Raw genomic sequence first — 15,804 nt, 5'->3', positions numbered from 1 at the left:
ATGAATGTATAGATAATGTAGTGTTAGTTTGTGGTGTCAGTCTAGCTGTATAATGAAGGTATAGATAATGTAGTGTTGGTGTGTGGTGTCAGTCTAGCTGTATAATGAAGGTATAGATAATGTAGTGTTGGTGTGTGGTATCAGTCTAGCTGTATAATGAAGGTATAGATAATGTAGTGTTAGTTTGTGGTGTCAGTCTAGCTGTATAATGAAGGTATAGATAATGTAGTGTTGGTGTGTGGTATCAGTCTAGCTGTATAATGAAGGTATAGATAATGTAGTGTTGGTGTGTGGTATCAGTCTAGCTGTATAATGAAGGTATAGATAATGTAGTGTTGGTGTGTGGTGTCAGTCTAGCGGTATAATGAAGGTATAGATAATGTAGTGTTAGTTTGTGGTGTCAGTCTAGCTGTATAATGAAGGTATAGATAATGTAGTGTTGGTGTGTGGTATCAGTCTAGCTGTATAATGAAGGTATAGATAATGTAGTGTTGGTGTGTGGTGTCAGTCTAGCTGTATAATGAATGTATAGATAATGTAGTGTTAGTTTGTGGTGTCAGTCTAGCTGTATAATGAAGGTATAGATAATGTAGTGTTGGTGTGTGGTGTCAGTCTAGCTGTATAATGAAAGTATAGATAATTTAGTGTTGCTGTGTGGTGTGAGTCCAGCTGTATAATGAAGGTATAGAAGGTGTGTGGTGTCAGTCTAGCTGTATAATGAAGGTATAGATAATGTAGTGTTGGTGTGTGGTATCAGTCTAGCTGTATAATGAAGGTATAGATAATGTAGTGTTGGTGTGTGGTGTCAGTCCAGCTGTATAATGAAGGTATAGATAATGTAGTGTTGGTGTGTGGTGTCAGTCCAGCTGTATAATGAAGGTATAGATAATGTAGTGTTGGTGTATGGTGTCAGTCTAGCTGTAGAATGAAGGTATAGATGATGTAGTGAGGGTATGTGGTGTCAGTCTAGCTGTATAATGAAGGTATAGAAGGTGTGTGGTGTCAGTCTAGCTGTATAATGAAGGTATAGATAATGTACTGAGGGTGTGTGGTGTCAGTCTAGCTGTATAATGAAGGTATAGATAATGTGGTGTTGGTGTGTGGTATCAGTCTAGCCGTATAATGAAGGTATAGAAGGTGTGTGGTGTCAGTCTAGCTGTATAATGAAGGTATAGATAATGTACTGAGGGTGTGTGGTGTCAGTCCAGCTGTATAATGAAGGTATAGATGATGTAGTGAGGGTGTGTGGTGTCAGTCCAGCTGTATAATGAAGGTATAGATGATGTAGTGATGTGGTGTCAGTCTAGCTGTATAATGAAGGTATATGGTGTCAGTCTAGCTGTATAATGAAGGTATAGATAATGTAGTGTTGGTGTGTGGCATCAGTCTAGCTGTATAATGAAGGTATAGATGATGTAGTGAGGGTGTGTGGTGTCAGTCTAGCTGTATAATGAAGGTATAGAAGGTGTGTGGTGTCAGTCTAACTATATAATGAAGGTATAGATAATGTAGTGTTGGTGTGTGGTGTAAGTCCAGCTGTATAATGAAGGTATAGATAATGTACTGAGGGTGTGTGGTGTCAGTCTAGCTGTATAAAGAAGGTATAGATAATGTAATGTTGGTGTGTGGTGTCAGTCTAGCTGTATAATGAAGGTATATGGTGTCAGTCTAGCTGTATAATGAAGGTATAGATAATGTAGTGTTGGTGTGTGGCATCAGTCTAGCTGTATAATGAAGGTATAGATGATGTAGTGAGGGTGTGTGGTGTCAGTCTAGCTGAATAATGAAGGTATAGAAGGTGTGTGGTGTCAGTCTAACTATATAATGAAGGTATAGATAATGTAGTGTTGGTGTGTGGTGTAAGTCCAGCTGTATAATGAAGGTATAGATAATGTAGTGTTGGTGTGTGGTGTCAGTCTAGCGGTATAATGAAGGTATAGATAATGTAGTGTTGGTGTGTGGTGTCAGTCTAGCTGTATAATGAAGGTATAGATAATGTACTGAGGGTGTGTGGTGTCAGTCTAGCTGTATAATGAAGGTATAGATAATGTAGTGTTGGTGTGTGGTGTCAGTCCAGCTGTATAATGAAGGTATAGATAATGTAGTGTTGGTGTGTGGTGTCAGTCCAGCTGTATAATGAAGGTATAGATAATGTAGTGTTGGTGTGTGGAATCAGTCTAGCTGTATAATGAAGGTATAGATAATGTAGTGTTGGTGTGTGGTGTCAGTCCAGCTGTATAATGTAGTGTTGGTGTGTGGTGTCAGTCTAGCTGTATAATGAAGGTATATATAATTTAGTGTTGGTGTGTGGTGTCAGTCTAGCGGTATAATGAAGGTATAGATAATGTAGTGTTGGTGTGTGGTGTCAGTCTAGCTGTATAATGAAGGTATAGATAATGTACTGAGGGTGTGTGGTGTCAGTCCAGCTGTATAATGAAGGTATAGATGATGTAGTGAGGGTGTGTGGTGTCAGTCCAGCTGTATAATGAAGGTATAGATGATGTAGTGATGTGGTGTCAGTCTAGCTGTATAATGAAGGTATATGGTGTCAGTCTAGCTGTATAATGAAGGTATAGATAATGTAGTGTTGGTGTGTGGCATCAGTCTAGCTGTATAATGAAGGTATAGATGATGTAGTGAGGGTGTGTGGTGTCAATCTAGCTGTATAATGAAGGTATAGAAGGTGTGTGGTGTCAGTCTAACTATATAATGAAGGTATAGATAATGTAGTGTTGGTGTGTGGTGTAAGTCCAGCTGTATAATGAAGGTATAGATAATGTAGTGTTGGTGTGTGGTGTCAGTCTAGCGGTATAATGAAGGTATAGATAATGTAGTGTTGGTGTGTGGTGTCAGTCTAGCTGTATAATGAAGGTATAGATAATGTACTGAGGGTGTGTGGTGTCAGTCTAGCTGTATAAAGAAGGTATAGATAATGTAGTGTTGGTGTGTGGTGTCAGTCTAGCTGTATAATGAAGGTATAGATAATGTAGTGTTGGTGTGTGGTGTCCGTCCAGCTGTATAATGAAGGTATAGATAATGTAGTGAGGGTGTGTGGTGTCAGTCTAGCTGTATAATGAAGGTATAGATAATGTAGTGTTGGTGTGTGGTGTCAGTCCAGCTGTATAATGAAGGTATAGATAATGTAGTGTTGGTGTGTGGAATCAGTCTAGCTGTATAATGAAGGTATAGATAATGTAGTGTTGGTGTGTGGTGTCAGTCCAGCTGTATAATGTAGTGTTGGTGTGTGGTGTCAGTCTAGCTGTATAATGAAGGTATAGATAATTTAGTGTTGGTGTGTGGTGTCAGTCCAGCTGTATAATGTAGTGTTGGTGTGTGGTGTCAGTCTAGCTGTATAATGAAGGTATAGATGATGTAGTGAGGGTATGTGGTGTCAGTCTAGCTGTATAATGAAGGTATAGAAGGTGTGTGGTGTCAGTCTAGCTGTATAATGAAGGTATAGATAATGTACTGAGGGTGTGTGGTGTCAGTCTAGCTGTATAATGAAGGTATAGATAATGTGGTGTTGGTGTGTGGTATCAGTCTAGCCGTATAATGAAGGTATAGAAGGTGTGTGGTGTCAGTCTAGCTGTATAATGAAGGTATAGATAATGTACTGAGGGTGTGTGGTGTCAGTCCAGCTGTATAATGAAGGTATAGATGATGTAGTGAGGGTGTGTGGTGTCAGTCCAGCTGTATAATGAAGGTATAGATGATGTAGTGATGTGGTGTCAGTCTAGCTGTATAATGAAGGTATATGGTGTCAGTCTAGCTGTATAATGAAGGTATAGATAATGTAGTGTTGGTGTGTGGCATCAGTCTAGCTGTATAATGAAGGTATAGATGATGTAGTGAGGGTGTGTGGTGTCAGTCTAGCTGTATAATGAAGGTATAGAAGGTGTGTGGTGTCAGTCTAACTATATAATGAAGGTATAGATAATGTAGTGTTGGTGTGTGGTGTAAGTCCAGCTGTATAATGAAGGTATAGATAATGTAGTGTTGGTGTGTGGTGTCAGTCTAGCGGTATAATGAAGGTATAGATAATGTAGTGTTGGTGTGTGGTGTCAGTCTAGCTGTATAATGAAGGTATAGATAATGTACTGAGGGTGTGTGGTGTCAGTCTAGCTGTATAATGAAGGTATAGATAATGTAGTGTTGGTGTGTGGTGTCAGTCCAGCTGTATAATGAAGGTATAGATAATGTAGTGTTGGTGTGTGGTGTCAGTCCAGCTGTATAATGAAGGTATAGATAATGTAGTGTTGGTGTGTGGAATCAGTCTAGCTGTATAATGAAGGTATAGATAATGTAGTGTTGGTGTGTGGTGTCAGTCCAGCTGTATAATGTAGTGTTGGTGTGTGGTGTCAGTCTAGCTGTATAATGAAGGTATATATAATTTAGTGTTGGTGTGTGGTGTCAGTCTAGCGGTATAATGAAGGTATAGATAATGTAGTGTTGGTGTGTGGTGTCAGTCTAGCTGTATAATGAATGTATAGATAATGTAGTGTTGGTGTGTGGTGTCAGTCTAGCTGTATAATGAAGGTATATATAATTTAGTGTTGGTGTGTGGTGTCAGTCTAGCGGTATAATGAAGGTATAGATAATGTAGTGTTGGTGTGTGGTGTCAGTCTAGCTGTATAATGAAGGTATAGATAATGTAGTGTTGGTGTGTGGTATCAGTCCAGCTGTATAATGAATGTATAGATAATGTAGTGTTGGTGTGTGGTATCAGTCTAGCTGTATAATGAATGTATAGATAATGTAGTGTTGGTGTGTGGTGTCAGTCTAGCTGTATAATGAAGGTATAGATAATGTAGTGTTGGTGTGTGGTATCAGTCTAGCTGTATAATGAAGGTATAGATAATGTAGTGTTGGTGTGTGGTGTCAGTCCAGCTGTATAATGAATGTATAGATAATGTAGTGTTGGTGTGTGGTATCAGTCTAGCTGTATAATGAATGTATAGATAATGTAGTGTTGGTGTGTGGTGTCAGTCTAGCTGTATAATGAAGGTATAGATAATGTAGTGTTGGTGTGTGGTATCAGTCTAGCTGTATAATGAAGGTATAGATAATGTAGTGTTGGTGTGTGGTGTCAGTCCAGCTGTATAATGAAGGTATAGATAATGTAGTGTTGGTGTGTGGTATCAGTCTAGCTGTATAATGAAGGTATAGATAATGTAGTGTTGGTGTGTGGTGTCAGTCTAGCTGTATAATGAAGGTATAGATAATGTAGTGTTAGTTTGTGGTGTCAGTCTAGCTGTATAATGAAGGTATAGATAATGTAGTGTTGGTGTGTGGTATCAGTCTAGCTGTATAATGAAGGTATAGATAATGTAGTGTTGGTGTGTGGTGTCAGTCTAGCTGTATAATGAAGGTATAGATAATGTAGTGTTGGTGTGTGGTATCAGTCTAGCTGTATAATGAAGGTATAGATAATGTAGTGTTGGTGTGTGGTGTCAGTCCAGCTGTATAATGAATGTATAGATAATGTAGTGTTAGTTTGTGGTGTCAGTCTAGCTGTATAATGAAGGTATAGATAATGTAGTGTTGGTGTGTGCTATCAGTCTAGCTGTATAATGAAGGTATAGATAATGTAGTGTTGGTGTGTGGTGTCAGTCTAGCTGTATAATGAAGGTATAGATAATGTAGTGTTGGTGTGTGGTGTCAGTCCAGCTGTATAATGAATGTATAGATAATGTAGTGTTAGTTTGTGGTGTCAGTCTAGCGGTATAATGAAGGTATAGATAATGTAGTGTTGGTGTGTGGTGTCAGTCTAGCTGTATAATGAAGGTATAGATAATGTAGTGTTGGTGTGTGGTGTCAGTCTAGCTGTATAATGAAGGTATAGATATGTAGTGTTGGTGTGTGGTGTCAGTCTAGCTGTATAATGAAGGTATAGATAATGTAGTGTTGGTGTGTGGTATCAGTCTAGCTGTATAATGAAGGTATAGATAATGTAGTGTTGGTGTGTGGTGTCAGTCCAGCTGTATAATGAATGTATAGATAATGTAGTGTTGGTGTGTGGTATCAGTCTAGCTGTATAATGAATGTATAGATAATGTAGTGTTGGTGTGTGGTGTCAGTCTAGCTGTATAATGAAGGTATAGATAATGTAGTGTTGGTGTGTGGTGTCAGTGTAGCTGTATAATGAAGGTATAGATAATGTAGTGTTGGTGTGTGGTGTCAGTCCAGCTGTATAATGAAGGTATAGATAATGTAGTGTTGGTGTGTGGTATCAGTCTAGCTGTATAATGAAGGTATAGATAATGTAGTGTTGGTGTGTGGTGTCAGTCTAGCTGTATAATGAAGGTATAGATAATGTAGTGTTAGTTTGTGGTGTCAGTCTAGCTGTATAATGAAGGTATAGATAATGTAGTGTTGGTGTGTGGTATCAGTCTAGCTGTATAATGAAGGTATAGATAATGTAGTGTTGGTGTGTGGTGTCAGTCTAGCTGTATAATGAAGGTATAGATAATGTAGTGTTGGTGTGTGGTATCAGTCTAGCTGTATAATGAAGGTATAGATAATGTAGTGTTGGTGTGTGGTGTCAGTCCAGCTGTATAATGAATGTATAGATAATGTAGTGTTAGTTTGTGGTGTCAGTCTAGCTGTATAATGAAGGTATAGATAATGTAGTGTTGGTGTGTGGTATCAGTCTAGCTGTATAATGAAGGTATAGATAATGTAGTGTTGGTGTGTGGTGTCAGTCTAGCTGTATAATGAAGGTATAGATAATGTAGTGTTAGTTTGTGGTGTCAGTCTAGCGGTATAATGAAGGTATAGATAATGTAGTGTTGGTGTGTGGTGTCAGTCTAGCTGTATAATGAAGGTATAGATAATGTAGTGTTGGTGTGTGGTGTCAGTCTAGCTGTATAATGAAGGTATAGATAATGTAGTGTTGGTGTGTGGTGTCAGTCTAGCAGTATAATGAAGGTAAATATAATGTAGTGTTGGTGTGTGGTATCAGTCTAGCTGTATAATGAAGGTATAGATAATGTAGTGTTGGTGTGTGGTGTCAGTCCAGCTGTATAATGAATGTATAGATAATGTAGTGTTAGTTTGTGGTGTCAGTCTAGCTGTATAATGAAGGTATAGATAATGTAGTGTTGGTGTGTGGTGTCAGTCTAGCTGTATAATGAAGGTATAGATAATGTAGTGTTGGTGTGTGGTATCAGTCTAGCTGTATAATGAAGGTATAGATAATGTAGTGTTGGTGTGTGGTGTCAGTCTAGCGGTATAATGAAGGTATAGATAATGTAGTGTTAGTTTGTGGTGTCAGTCTAGCTGTATAATGAAGGTATAGATAATGTAGTGTTGGTGTGTGGTATCAGTCTAGCTGTATAATGAAGGTATAGATAATGTAGTGTTGGTGTGTGGTGTCAGTCTAGCTGTATAATGAATGTATAGATAATGTAGTGTTAGTTTGTGGTGTCAGTCTAGCTGTATAATGAAGGTATAGATAATGTAGTGTTGGTGTGTGGTGTCAGTCTAGCTGTATAATGAAAGTATAGATAATTTAGTGTTGCTGTGTGGTGTGAGTCCAGCTGTATAATGAAGGTATAGAAGGTGTGTGGTGTCAGTCTAGCTGTATAATGAAGGTATAGATAATGTAGTGTTGGTGTGTGGTATCAGTCTAGCTGTATAATGAAGGTATAGATAATGTAGTGTTGGTGTGTGGTGTCAGTCCAGCTGTATAATGAAGGTATAGATAATGTAGTGTTGGTGTGTGGTGTCAGTCCAGCTGTATAATGAAGGTATAGATAATGTAGTGTTGGTGTATGGTGTCAGTCTAGCTGTAGAATGAAGGTATAGATGATGTAGTGAGGGTATGTGGTGTCAGTCTAGCTGTATAATGAAGGTATAGAAGGTGTGTGGTGTCAGTCTAGCTGTATAATGAAGGTATAGATAATGTACTGAGGGTGTGTGGTGACAGTCTAGCTGTATAATGAAGGTATAGATAATGTGGTGTTGGTGTGTGGTATCAGTCTAGCCGTATAATGAAGGTATAGAAGGTGTGTGGTGTCAGTCTAGCTGTATAATGAAGGTATAGATAATGTACTGAGGGTGTGTGGTGTCAGTCCAGCTGTATAATGAAGGTATAGATGATGTAGTGAGGGTGTGTGGTGTCAGTCCAGCTGTATAATGAAGGTATAGATGATGTAGTGATGTGGTGTCAGTCTAGCTGTATAATGAAGGTATATGGTGTCAGTCTAGCTGTATAATGAAGGTATAGATAATGTAGTGTTAGTTTGTGGTGTCAGTCTAGCTGTATAATGAAGGTATAGATAATGTAGTGTTGGTGTGTGGTATCAGTCTAGCTGTATAATGAAGGTATAGATAATGTAGTGTTGGTGTGTGGTGTCAGTCTAGCTGTATAATGAATGTATAGATAATGTAGTGTTAGTTTGTGGTGTCAGTCTAGCTGTATAATGAAGGTATAGATAATGTAGTGTTGGTGTGTGGTGTCAGTCTAGCTGTATAATGAAAGTATAGATAATTTAGTGTTGCTGTGTGGTGTGAGTCCAGCTGTATAATGAAGGTATAGAAGGTGTGTGGTGTCAGTCTAGCTGTATAATGAAGGTATAGATAATGTAGTGTTGGTGTGTGGTATCAGTCTAGCTGTATAATGAAGGTATAGATAATGTAGTGTTGGTGTGTGGTGTCAGTCCAGCTGTATAATGAAGGTATAGATAATGTAGTGTTGGTGTGTGGTGTCAGTCCAGCTGTATAATGAAGGTATAGATAATGTAGTGTTGGTGTATGGTGTCAGTCTAGCTGTAGAATGAAGGTATAGATGATGTAGTGAGGGTATGTGGTGTCAGTCTAGCTGTATAATGAAGGTATAGAAGGTGTGTGGTGTCAGTCTAGCTGTATAATGAAGGTATAGATAATGTACTGAGGGTGTGTGGTGACAGTCTAGCTGTATAATGAAGGTATAGATAATGTGGTGTTGGTGTGTGGTATCAGTCTAGCCGTATAATGAAGGTATAGAAGGTGTGTGGTGTCAGTCTAGCTGTATAATGAAGGTATAGATAATGTACTGAGGGTGTGTGGTGTCAGTCCAGCTGTATAATGAAGGTATAGATGATGTAGTGAGGGTGTGTGGTGTCAGTCCAGCTGTATAATGAAGGTATAGATGATGTAGTGATGTGGTGTCAGTCTAGCTGTATAATGAAGGTATATGGTGTCAGTCTAGCTGTATAATGAAGGTATAGATAATGTAGTGTTGGTGTGTGGCATCAGTCTAGCTGTATAATGAAGGTATAGATGATGTAGTGAGGGTGTGTGGTGTCAGTCTAGCTGTATAATGAAGGTATAGAAGGTGTGTGGTGTCAGTCTAACTATATAATGAAGGTATAGATAATGTAGTGTTGGTGTGTGGTGTAAGTCCAGCTGTATAATGAAGGTATAGATAATGTAGTGTTGGTGTGTGGTGTCAGTCTAGCGGTATAATGAAGGTATAGATAATGTAGTGTTGGTGTGTGGTGTCAGTCTAGCTGTATAATGAAGGTATAGATAATGTACTGAGGGTGTGTGGTGTCAGTCTAGCTGTATAAAGAAGGTATAGATAATGTAATGTTGGTGTGTGGTGTCAGTCTAGCTGTATAATGAAGGTATATGGTGTCAGTCTAGCTGTATAATGAAGGTATAGATAATGTAGTGTTGGTGTGTGGCATCAGTCTAGCTGTATAATGAAGGTATAGATGATGTAGTGAGGGTGTGTGGTGTCAGTCTAGCTGTATAATGAAGGTATAGAAGGTGTGTGGTGTCAGTCTAACTATATAATGAAGGTATAGATAATGTAGTGTTGGTGTGTGGTGTAAGTCCAGCTGTATAATGAAGGTATAGATAATGTAGTGTTGGTGTGTGGTGTCAGTCTAGCGGTATAATGAAGGTATAGATAATGTAGTGTTGGTGTGTGGTGTCAGTCTAGCTGTATAATGAAGGTATAGATAATGTACTGAGGGTGTGTGGCATCAGTCTAGCTGTATAATGAAGGTATAGATAATGTAGTGTTGGTGTGTGGTGTCAGTCCAGCTGTATAATGAAGGTATAGATAATGTAGTGTTGGTGTGTGGTGTCAGTCCAGCTGTATAATGAAGGTATAGATAATGTAGTGTTGGTGTGTGGAATCAGTCTAGCTGTATAATGAAGGTATAGATAATGTAGTGTTGGTGTGTGGTGTCAGTCCAGCTGTATAATGTAGTGTTGGTGTGTGGTGTCAGTCTAGCTGTATAATGAAGGTATATATAATTTAGTGTTGGTGTGTGGTGTCAGTCTAGCTGTATAATGAAGGTATAGATAATGTACTGAGGGTGTGTGGTGTCAGTCCAGCTGTATAATGAAGGTATAGATGATGTAGTGAGGGTGTGTGGTGTCAGTCCAGCTGTATAATGAAGGTATAGATGATGTAGTGATGTGGTGTCAGTCTAGCTGTATAATGAAGGTATATGGTGTCAGTCTAGCTGTATAATGAAGGTATAGATAATGTAGTGTTGGTGTGTGGCATCAGTCTAGCTGTATAATGAAGGTATAGATGATGTAGTGAGGGTGTGTGGTGTCAGTCTAGCTGTATAATGAAGGTATAGAAGGTGTGTGGTGTCAGTCTAACTATATAATGAAGGTATAGATAATGTAGTGTTGGTGTGTGGTGTAAGTCCAGCTGTATAATGAAGGTATAGATAATGTAGTGTTGGTGTGTGGTGTCAGTCTAGCGGTATAATGAAGGTATAGATAATGTAGTGTTGGTGTGTGGTGTCAGTCTAGCTGTATAATGAAGGTATAGATAATGTACTGAGGGTGTGTGGTGTCAGTCTAGCTGTATAAAGAAGGTATAGATAATGTAGTGTTGGTGTGTGGTGTCAGTCTAGCTGTATAATGAAGGTATAGATAATGTAGTGTTGGTGTGTGGTGTCCGTCCAGCTGTATAATGAAGGTATAGATAATGTAGTGAGGGTGTGTGGTGTCAGTCTAGCTGTATAACGAAGGTATAGATAATGTAGTGTTGGTGTGTGGTGTCAGTCCAGCTGTATAATGAAGGTATAGATAATGTAGTGTTGGTGTGTGGAATCAGTCTAGCTGTATAATGAAGGTATAGATAATGTAGTGTTGGTGTGTGGTGTCAGTCCAGCTGTATAATGTAGTGTTGGTGTGTGGTGTCAGTCTAGCTGTATAATGAAGGTATAGATAATTTAGTGTTGGTGTGTGGTGTCAGTCTAGCGGTATAATGAAGGTATAGATAATGTAGTGAGGGTGTGTGGTGTCAGTCTAGCTGTATAATGAAGGTATAGAAGGTGTGTGGTGTCAGTCCAGCTGTATAATGAAGGTATAGATGATATAGTGAGGGTGTGTGGTGTCAGTATAGCTGTATAATGAAGGTATAGAAGGTGTGTGGTGTCAGTCTAGCTGTATAATGAAGGTATAGATAATGTAGTGTTGGTGTGTGGTGTCAGTCTAGCTGTATAATGAAGGTATAGATAATGTAGTGTTGGTGTGTGGTGTCAGTCTAGCTGTATAATGAAGGTATAGATAATGTAGTGTTGGTGTGTGGTGTCAGTCTAGCTGTATAATGAAGGTATAGATAATGTGGTGTTGGTGTGTGGTGTCAGTCTAGCTGTATAATGAAGGTATAGATAATGTGGTGTTGGTGTGTGGTGTCAGTCTAGCTGTATAATGAAGGTATAGATAATGTAGTGAGGGTGTGTGGTATCAGTCTAGCTGTATAATGAAGGTATAGAAGGTGTGTGGTGTCAGTCTAGCTGTATAATGAAGGTATAGATAATGTAGTGTTGGTGTGTGGTGTCAGTCTAGCTGTATAATGAAGGTATGGATGATGTAGCGTTGGTGTGTGGTGTCAGTCTAGCTGTATAATGAAGGTATGGATGATGTAGTGTTGGTGTGTGGTATTGGTCTAGCTGTATAATGAAGCTATGGATGATGTAGCGTTGGTGTGTGGTGTCAGTCTAGCTGTATAATGAAGGTATAGAAGGTGTGTGGTGTCAGTCTAGCTGTATAATGAAGGTATAGATAATGTAGTGTTGGTGTGTGGTGTCAGTCTAGCTGTATAATGAAGGTATAGATAATGTAGTGTTGGTGTGTGGTGTCAGTCCAGCTGTATAATGAAGTGTTGGTGTGTGGTGTCAGTCCAGCTGTATAATGAAGGTATAGATAATGTAGTGAGGGTGTGTGGTGTCAGTCTAGCTGTATAATGAAGGTATAGATAATGTACTGAGGGTGTGTGGTGTCAGTCTAGCTGTATAATGAAGGTATGGATGATGTAGTGTTGGTGTGTGGTATTGGTCTAGCTGTATAATGAAGGTATGGATGATGTAGCGTTGGTGTGTGGTATGGGTCTAGCTGTGTAATGAAGGTATGGATGATGTAGCATTGTTGGTCTAGCTGTATAATGAAGGTATGGATGATGTAGTGTTGGTGTGTGGTATTGGTCTAGCTGTATAATTAAGGTATGGATGATGTAGCGTTGGTGTGTGCTATTGGTCTAGCTGTGTAATGAAGGTATGGATGATGTAGCGTTGGTGTGTGGTATTGGTCTAGCTGTATAATGAAGGTATAGATAATGTACTGAGGGTGTGTGGTGTCAGTCTAGCGGTATAATGAATGTATAGATAATGTAGTGTTGGTGTGTGGTGTCAGTCCAGCTGTATAATGAAGGTATAGATGATATAGTGAGGGTGTGTGGCGTCAGTCTAGCTGTATAATGAAGGTATAGAAGGTGTGTGGTGTCAGTATAGCTGTATAATGAAGGTATAGATAATGTACTGAGGGTGTGTGGTGTCAGTCTAGCTGTATAATGAAGGTATAGATAATGTAGTGTTGGTGTGTGGTGTCCGTCCAGCTGTATAATGAAGGTATAGATAATGTAGTGAGGGTGTGTGGTGTCAGTCTAGCTGTATAATGAAGGTATAGAAGGTGTGTGGTGTCAGTCTAGCTGTATAATGAAGGTATAGATAATGTGGTGTTGGTGTGTGGTGTCAGTCTAGCTGTATAATGAAGGTATAGATAATGTAGTGAGGGTGTGTGGTATCAGTCTAGCTGTATAATGAAGGTATAGAAGGTGTGTGGTGTCAGTCTAGCTGTATAATGAAGGTATAGATAATGTAGTGAGGGTGTGTGGTATCAGTCTAGCTGTATAATGAAGGTATAGAAGGTGTGTGGTGTCAGTCTAGCTGTATAATGAAGGTATAGATAATGTAGTGTTGGTGTATGGTGTCAGTCTAGCTGAATAATGAAGGTATAGATAATGTAGTGTTGGTGTGTGGTGTCAGTCTAGCTGTATAATGAAGGTATAGATAATGTAGTGTTGGTGTGTGGTGTCAGTCCAGCTGTATAATGAAGTGTTGGTGTGTGGTGTCAGTCCAGCTGTATAATTAAGGTATGGATGATGTAGCGTTGGTGTGTGGTGTCAGTCTAGCTGTATAAAGAAGGTATGGATGATGTAGCGTTGGTGTGTGGTATTGGTCTAGCTGTATAATGAAGGTATGGATGATGTAGTGTTGGTGTGTGGTATTGGTCTAGCTGTATAATGAAGGTATGGATGATGTAGCGTTGGTGTGTGGTGTCAGTCTAGCTGTATAATGAAGGTATGGATGATGTAGCGTTGGTGTGTGGTATTGGTCTAGCTGTATAATGAAGGTATGGATGATGTAGCGTTGGTGTGTGGTATTGGTCTAGGTGTATAATGAAGGTATAGATGATGTAGTGAGGGTGTGTGGTGTCAGTCTAGCTGTATAATGAAGGTATGGATGATGTAGCGTTGGTGTGTGGTGTCAGTCTAGCTGTATAATGAAGGTATGGATGATGTAGCGTTGGTGTGTGGTATTGGTCTAGCTGTATAATGAAGGTATGGATGATGTAGCGTTGGTGTGTGGTGTCAGTCTAGCTGTATAATGAAGGTATGGATGATGTAGCGTTGGTGTGTGGTATTGGTCTAGCTGTATAATGAAGGTATGGATGATGTAGCGTTGGTGTGTGGTGTCAGTCTAGCTGTATAATGAAGGTATGGATGATGTAGCGTTGGTGTGTGGTATTGGTCTAGCTGTGTAATGAAGGTATATATGACAGTCTGAACTTGTATTTGTGTATTATATATGACAGACTGTTTGTGCGATATGTATCAGAAATCTATTTTGTTAGAAGACAGCTCACCATCTCAAATAGACGACGCAGAAGGAATCTCTTGCGGATTCTTGGAGATCGAGGGAAGTTCAGCTCATAGCAAAGTGTAGGGGCAAACGCAAAGTAATACATATCTGAGGGCGAGAAGGAGAATATGTGAAGTACTGTAGAAAAGCACTGATTGAATTAAAGAGAAGTTTAGCCAGAAGTCACCCTAACACCTCTGTGCATCAGGTTTCCTGGGTATGAAATATGCTTCTTCCCAATCTCTCCATTGGCTTTCTTTATTACCGGAACTGGAGATGGGGGCGAAAAGAAGAGAAGGATTCAGCATGGCATCCGATATTTATTACACCACATAATATTTACTGAATAAATGTATTAAACATTCTCAACTGCTGGGTCCTCACTAACTGGAAAAGGTCCATCATATTCATGAAATCACCAACGACTGCTCACAAATGGTGCACAAGGCACCTTTTCCTCCGGCAGTGGTGGCCCCTCTGACACTGGGAAGAGTCAGAATTAACCTTATGAAATATCTTCCAGTTGTGGAATGGGTCACCATTTGTCCCTGTCATTAAATGCCAGGTGAAGAAGGTAGCGACACAATCAGAGGAATGTTTAACGGGTTTCAGGCTACGACAATCATCGGACACAAGCTTACATTTATCACAAAATAATCAAGAAACTGTGGAAATCTGAGAATTTAACATTTTAGACCAGAATTTTCTAAATTTGTAATAATGATAAATGCTGCTGGTGACAGTAGTCACATGAGAGGAAATAAAGTCTAATGTCTATCAGCTCGAATAACTCACCAGACTGTGATCGGCCCAGTGTCCGGGCCTGTGTCAGCCTTCGCGCTCTGCACCACAGATTCACATCTTTATAGGAGAACAGCTTCAGGAAGAGTATGGTGTAAACACTGAGTGCAAATACTGCTCCCACTGGAAGACACAAGACAATATTGACACAAACAGTGTGCATTATGGGAAATGGAATTTGTCCCTCCCACTGGAGAAAGGAGCTATGGGACACAAAGTCTGTAACTCCCACTGCAGGGTGACACAGACAGAAGGGAGCTATGGAACACAGTCTCTGTCCCTCCCACTGCAGGGTGACAGAGACAGAAGGGAGCTATGGAACACAGTCTGTCCCTCCCACTGCAGGGTGACACAGATAGAAGGAGCTATGGAACACTGAGTGTGTCCCTCCCACTGCAGGGTGACACAGACAGAAGGAGCTATGGGACACGGAGTCTGTCCCCCCACTGCAGGGTGACACAGACAGAAGGAGCTATGGGACACGGAATCTGTCCCCTCCCACTGCAGGGTGACACACACAGAGCTATGGGACATGGAGTCTGTCCCTCCCACTGCAGGGTGACACAGACAGAAGGAGCTATGGGACAAGGAGTCTGTCCCTCCCACTGCAGGGTGACACAGATAGAGGGAGCTATGGGACACTGAATCTGTCCCTCCCACTGCAGGGTGACACACACAGCGCTATGGGACACGGAGTCTGTCCCTCCCATTGCAGGGTGACACAGACAGAAGGAGCTATGGGACACGGAGTCTGTCCCTCCCACTGCAGGGTGACACAGATAGAGGGAGATATGGGACACGGAATCTGTACCTCCCACTGCAGGGTGACACACACACAGCTATGGGA

At 40.1% G+C, this 15,804-nt stretch overlaps 1 protein-coding gene across 2 annotated transcripts in view; it reads right to left on the bottom strand.

Annotated features, from left to right (window-relative positions):
* DGAT1 (diacylglycerol O-acyltransferase 1) overlaps window positions 1-15,804 on the bottom strand; it is a 239,784-nt gene that overhangs the window by 35,707 nt on the left and 188,273 nt on the right. For both annotated transcript variants that reach the window (XM_063450910.1, XM_063450909.1), the window contains exons 7-9: window positions 14,952-15,080; window positions 14,352-14,426; window positions 14,161-14,264 (exon numbers count right to left, since the gene is read on the bottom strand). In XM_063450910.1, coding sequence (XP_063306980.1) covers window positions 14,161-14,264; window positions 14,352-14,426; window positions 14,952-15,080 — 308 coding nt within the window. The remainder of the gene's footprint in view (window positions 1-14,160; window positions 14,265-14,351; window positions 14,427-14,951; window positions 15,081-15,804) is intronic.

The sequence above is a fragment of the Pelobates fuscus genome, chromosome 4 (genome assembly GCF_036172605.1).
Source record: "Pelobates fuscus isolate aPelFus1 chromosome 4, aPelFus1.pri, whole genome shotgun sequence".
Lineage (NCBI taxonomy): Eukaryota > Metazoa > Chordata > Amphibia > Anura > Pelobatidae > Pelobates > Pelobates fuscus.
The sequence above is the reverse complement of the archived record's forward strand: the minus strand, read 5'-3'. Positions and strand labels throughout refer to the sequence as shown.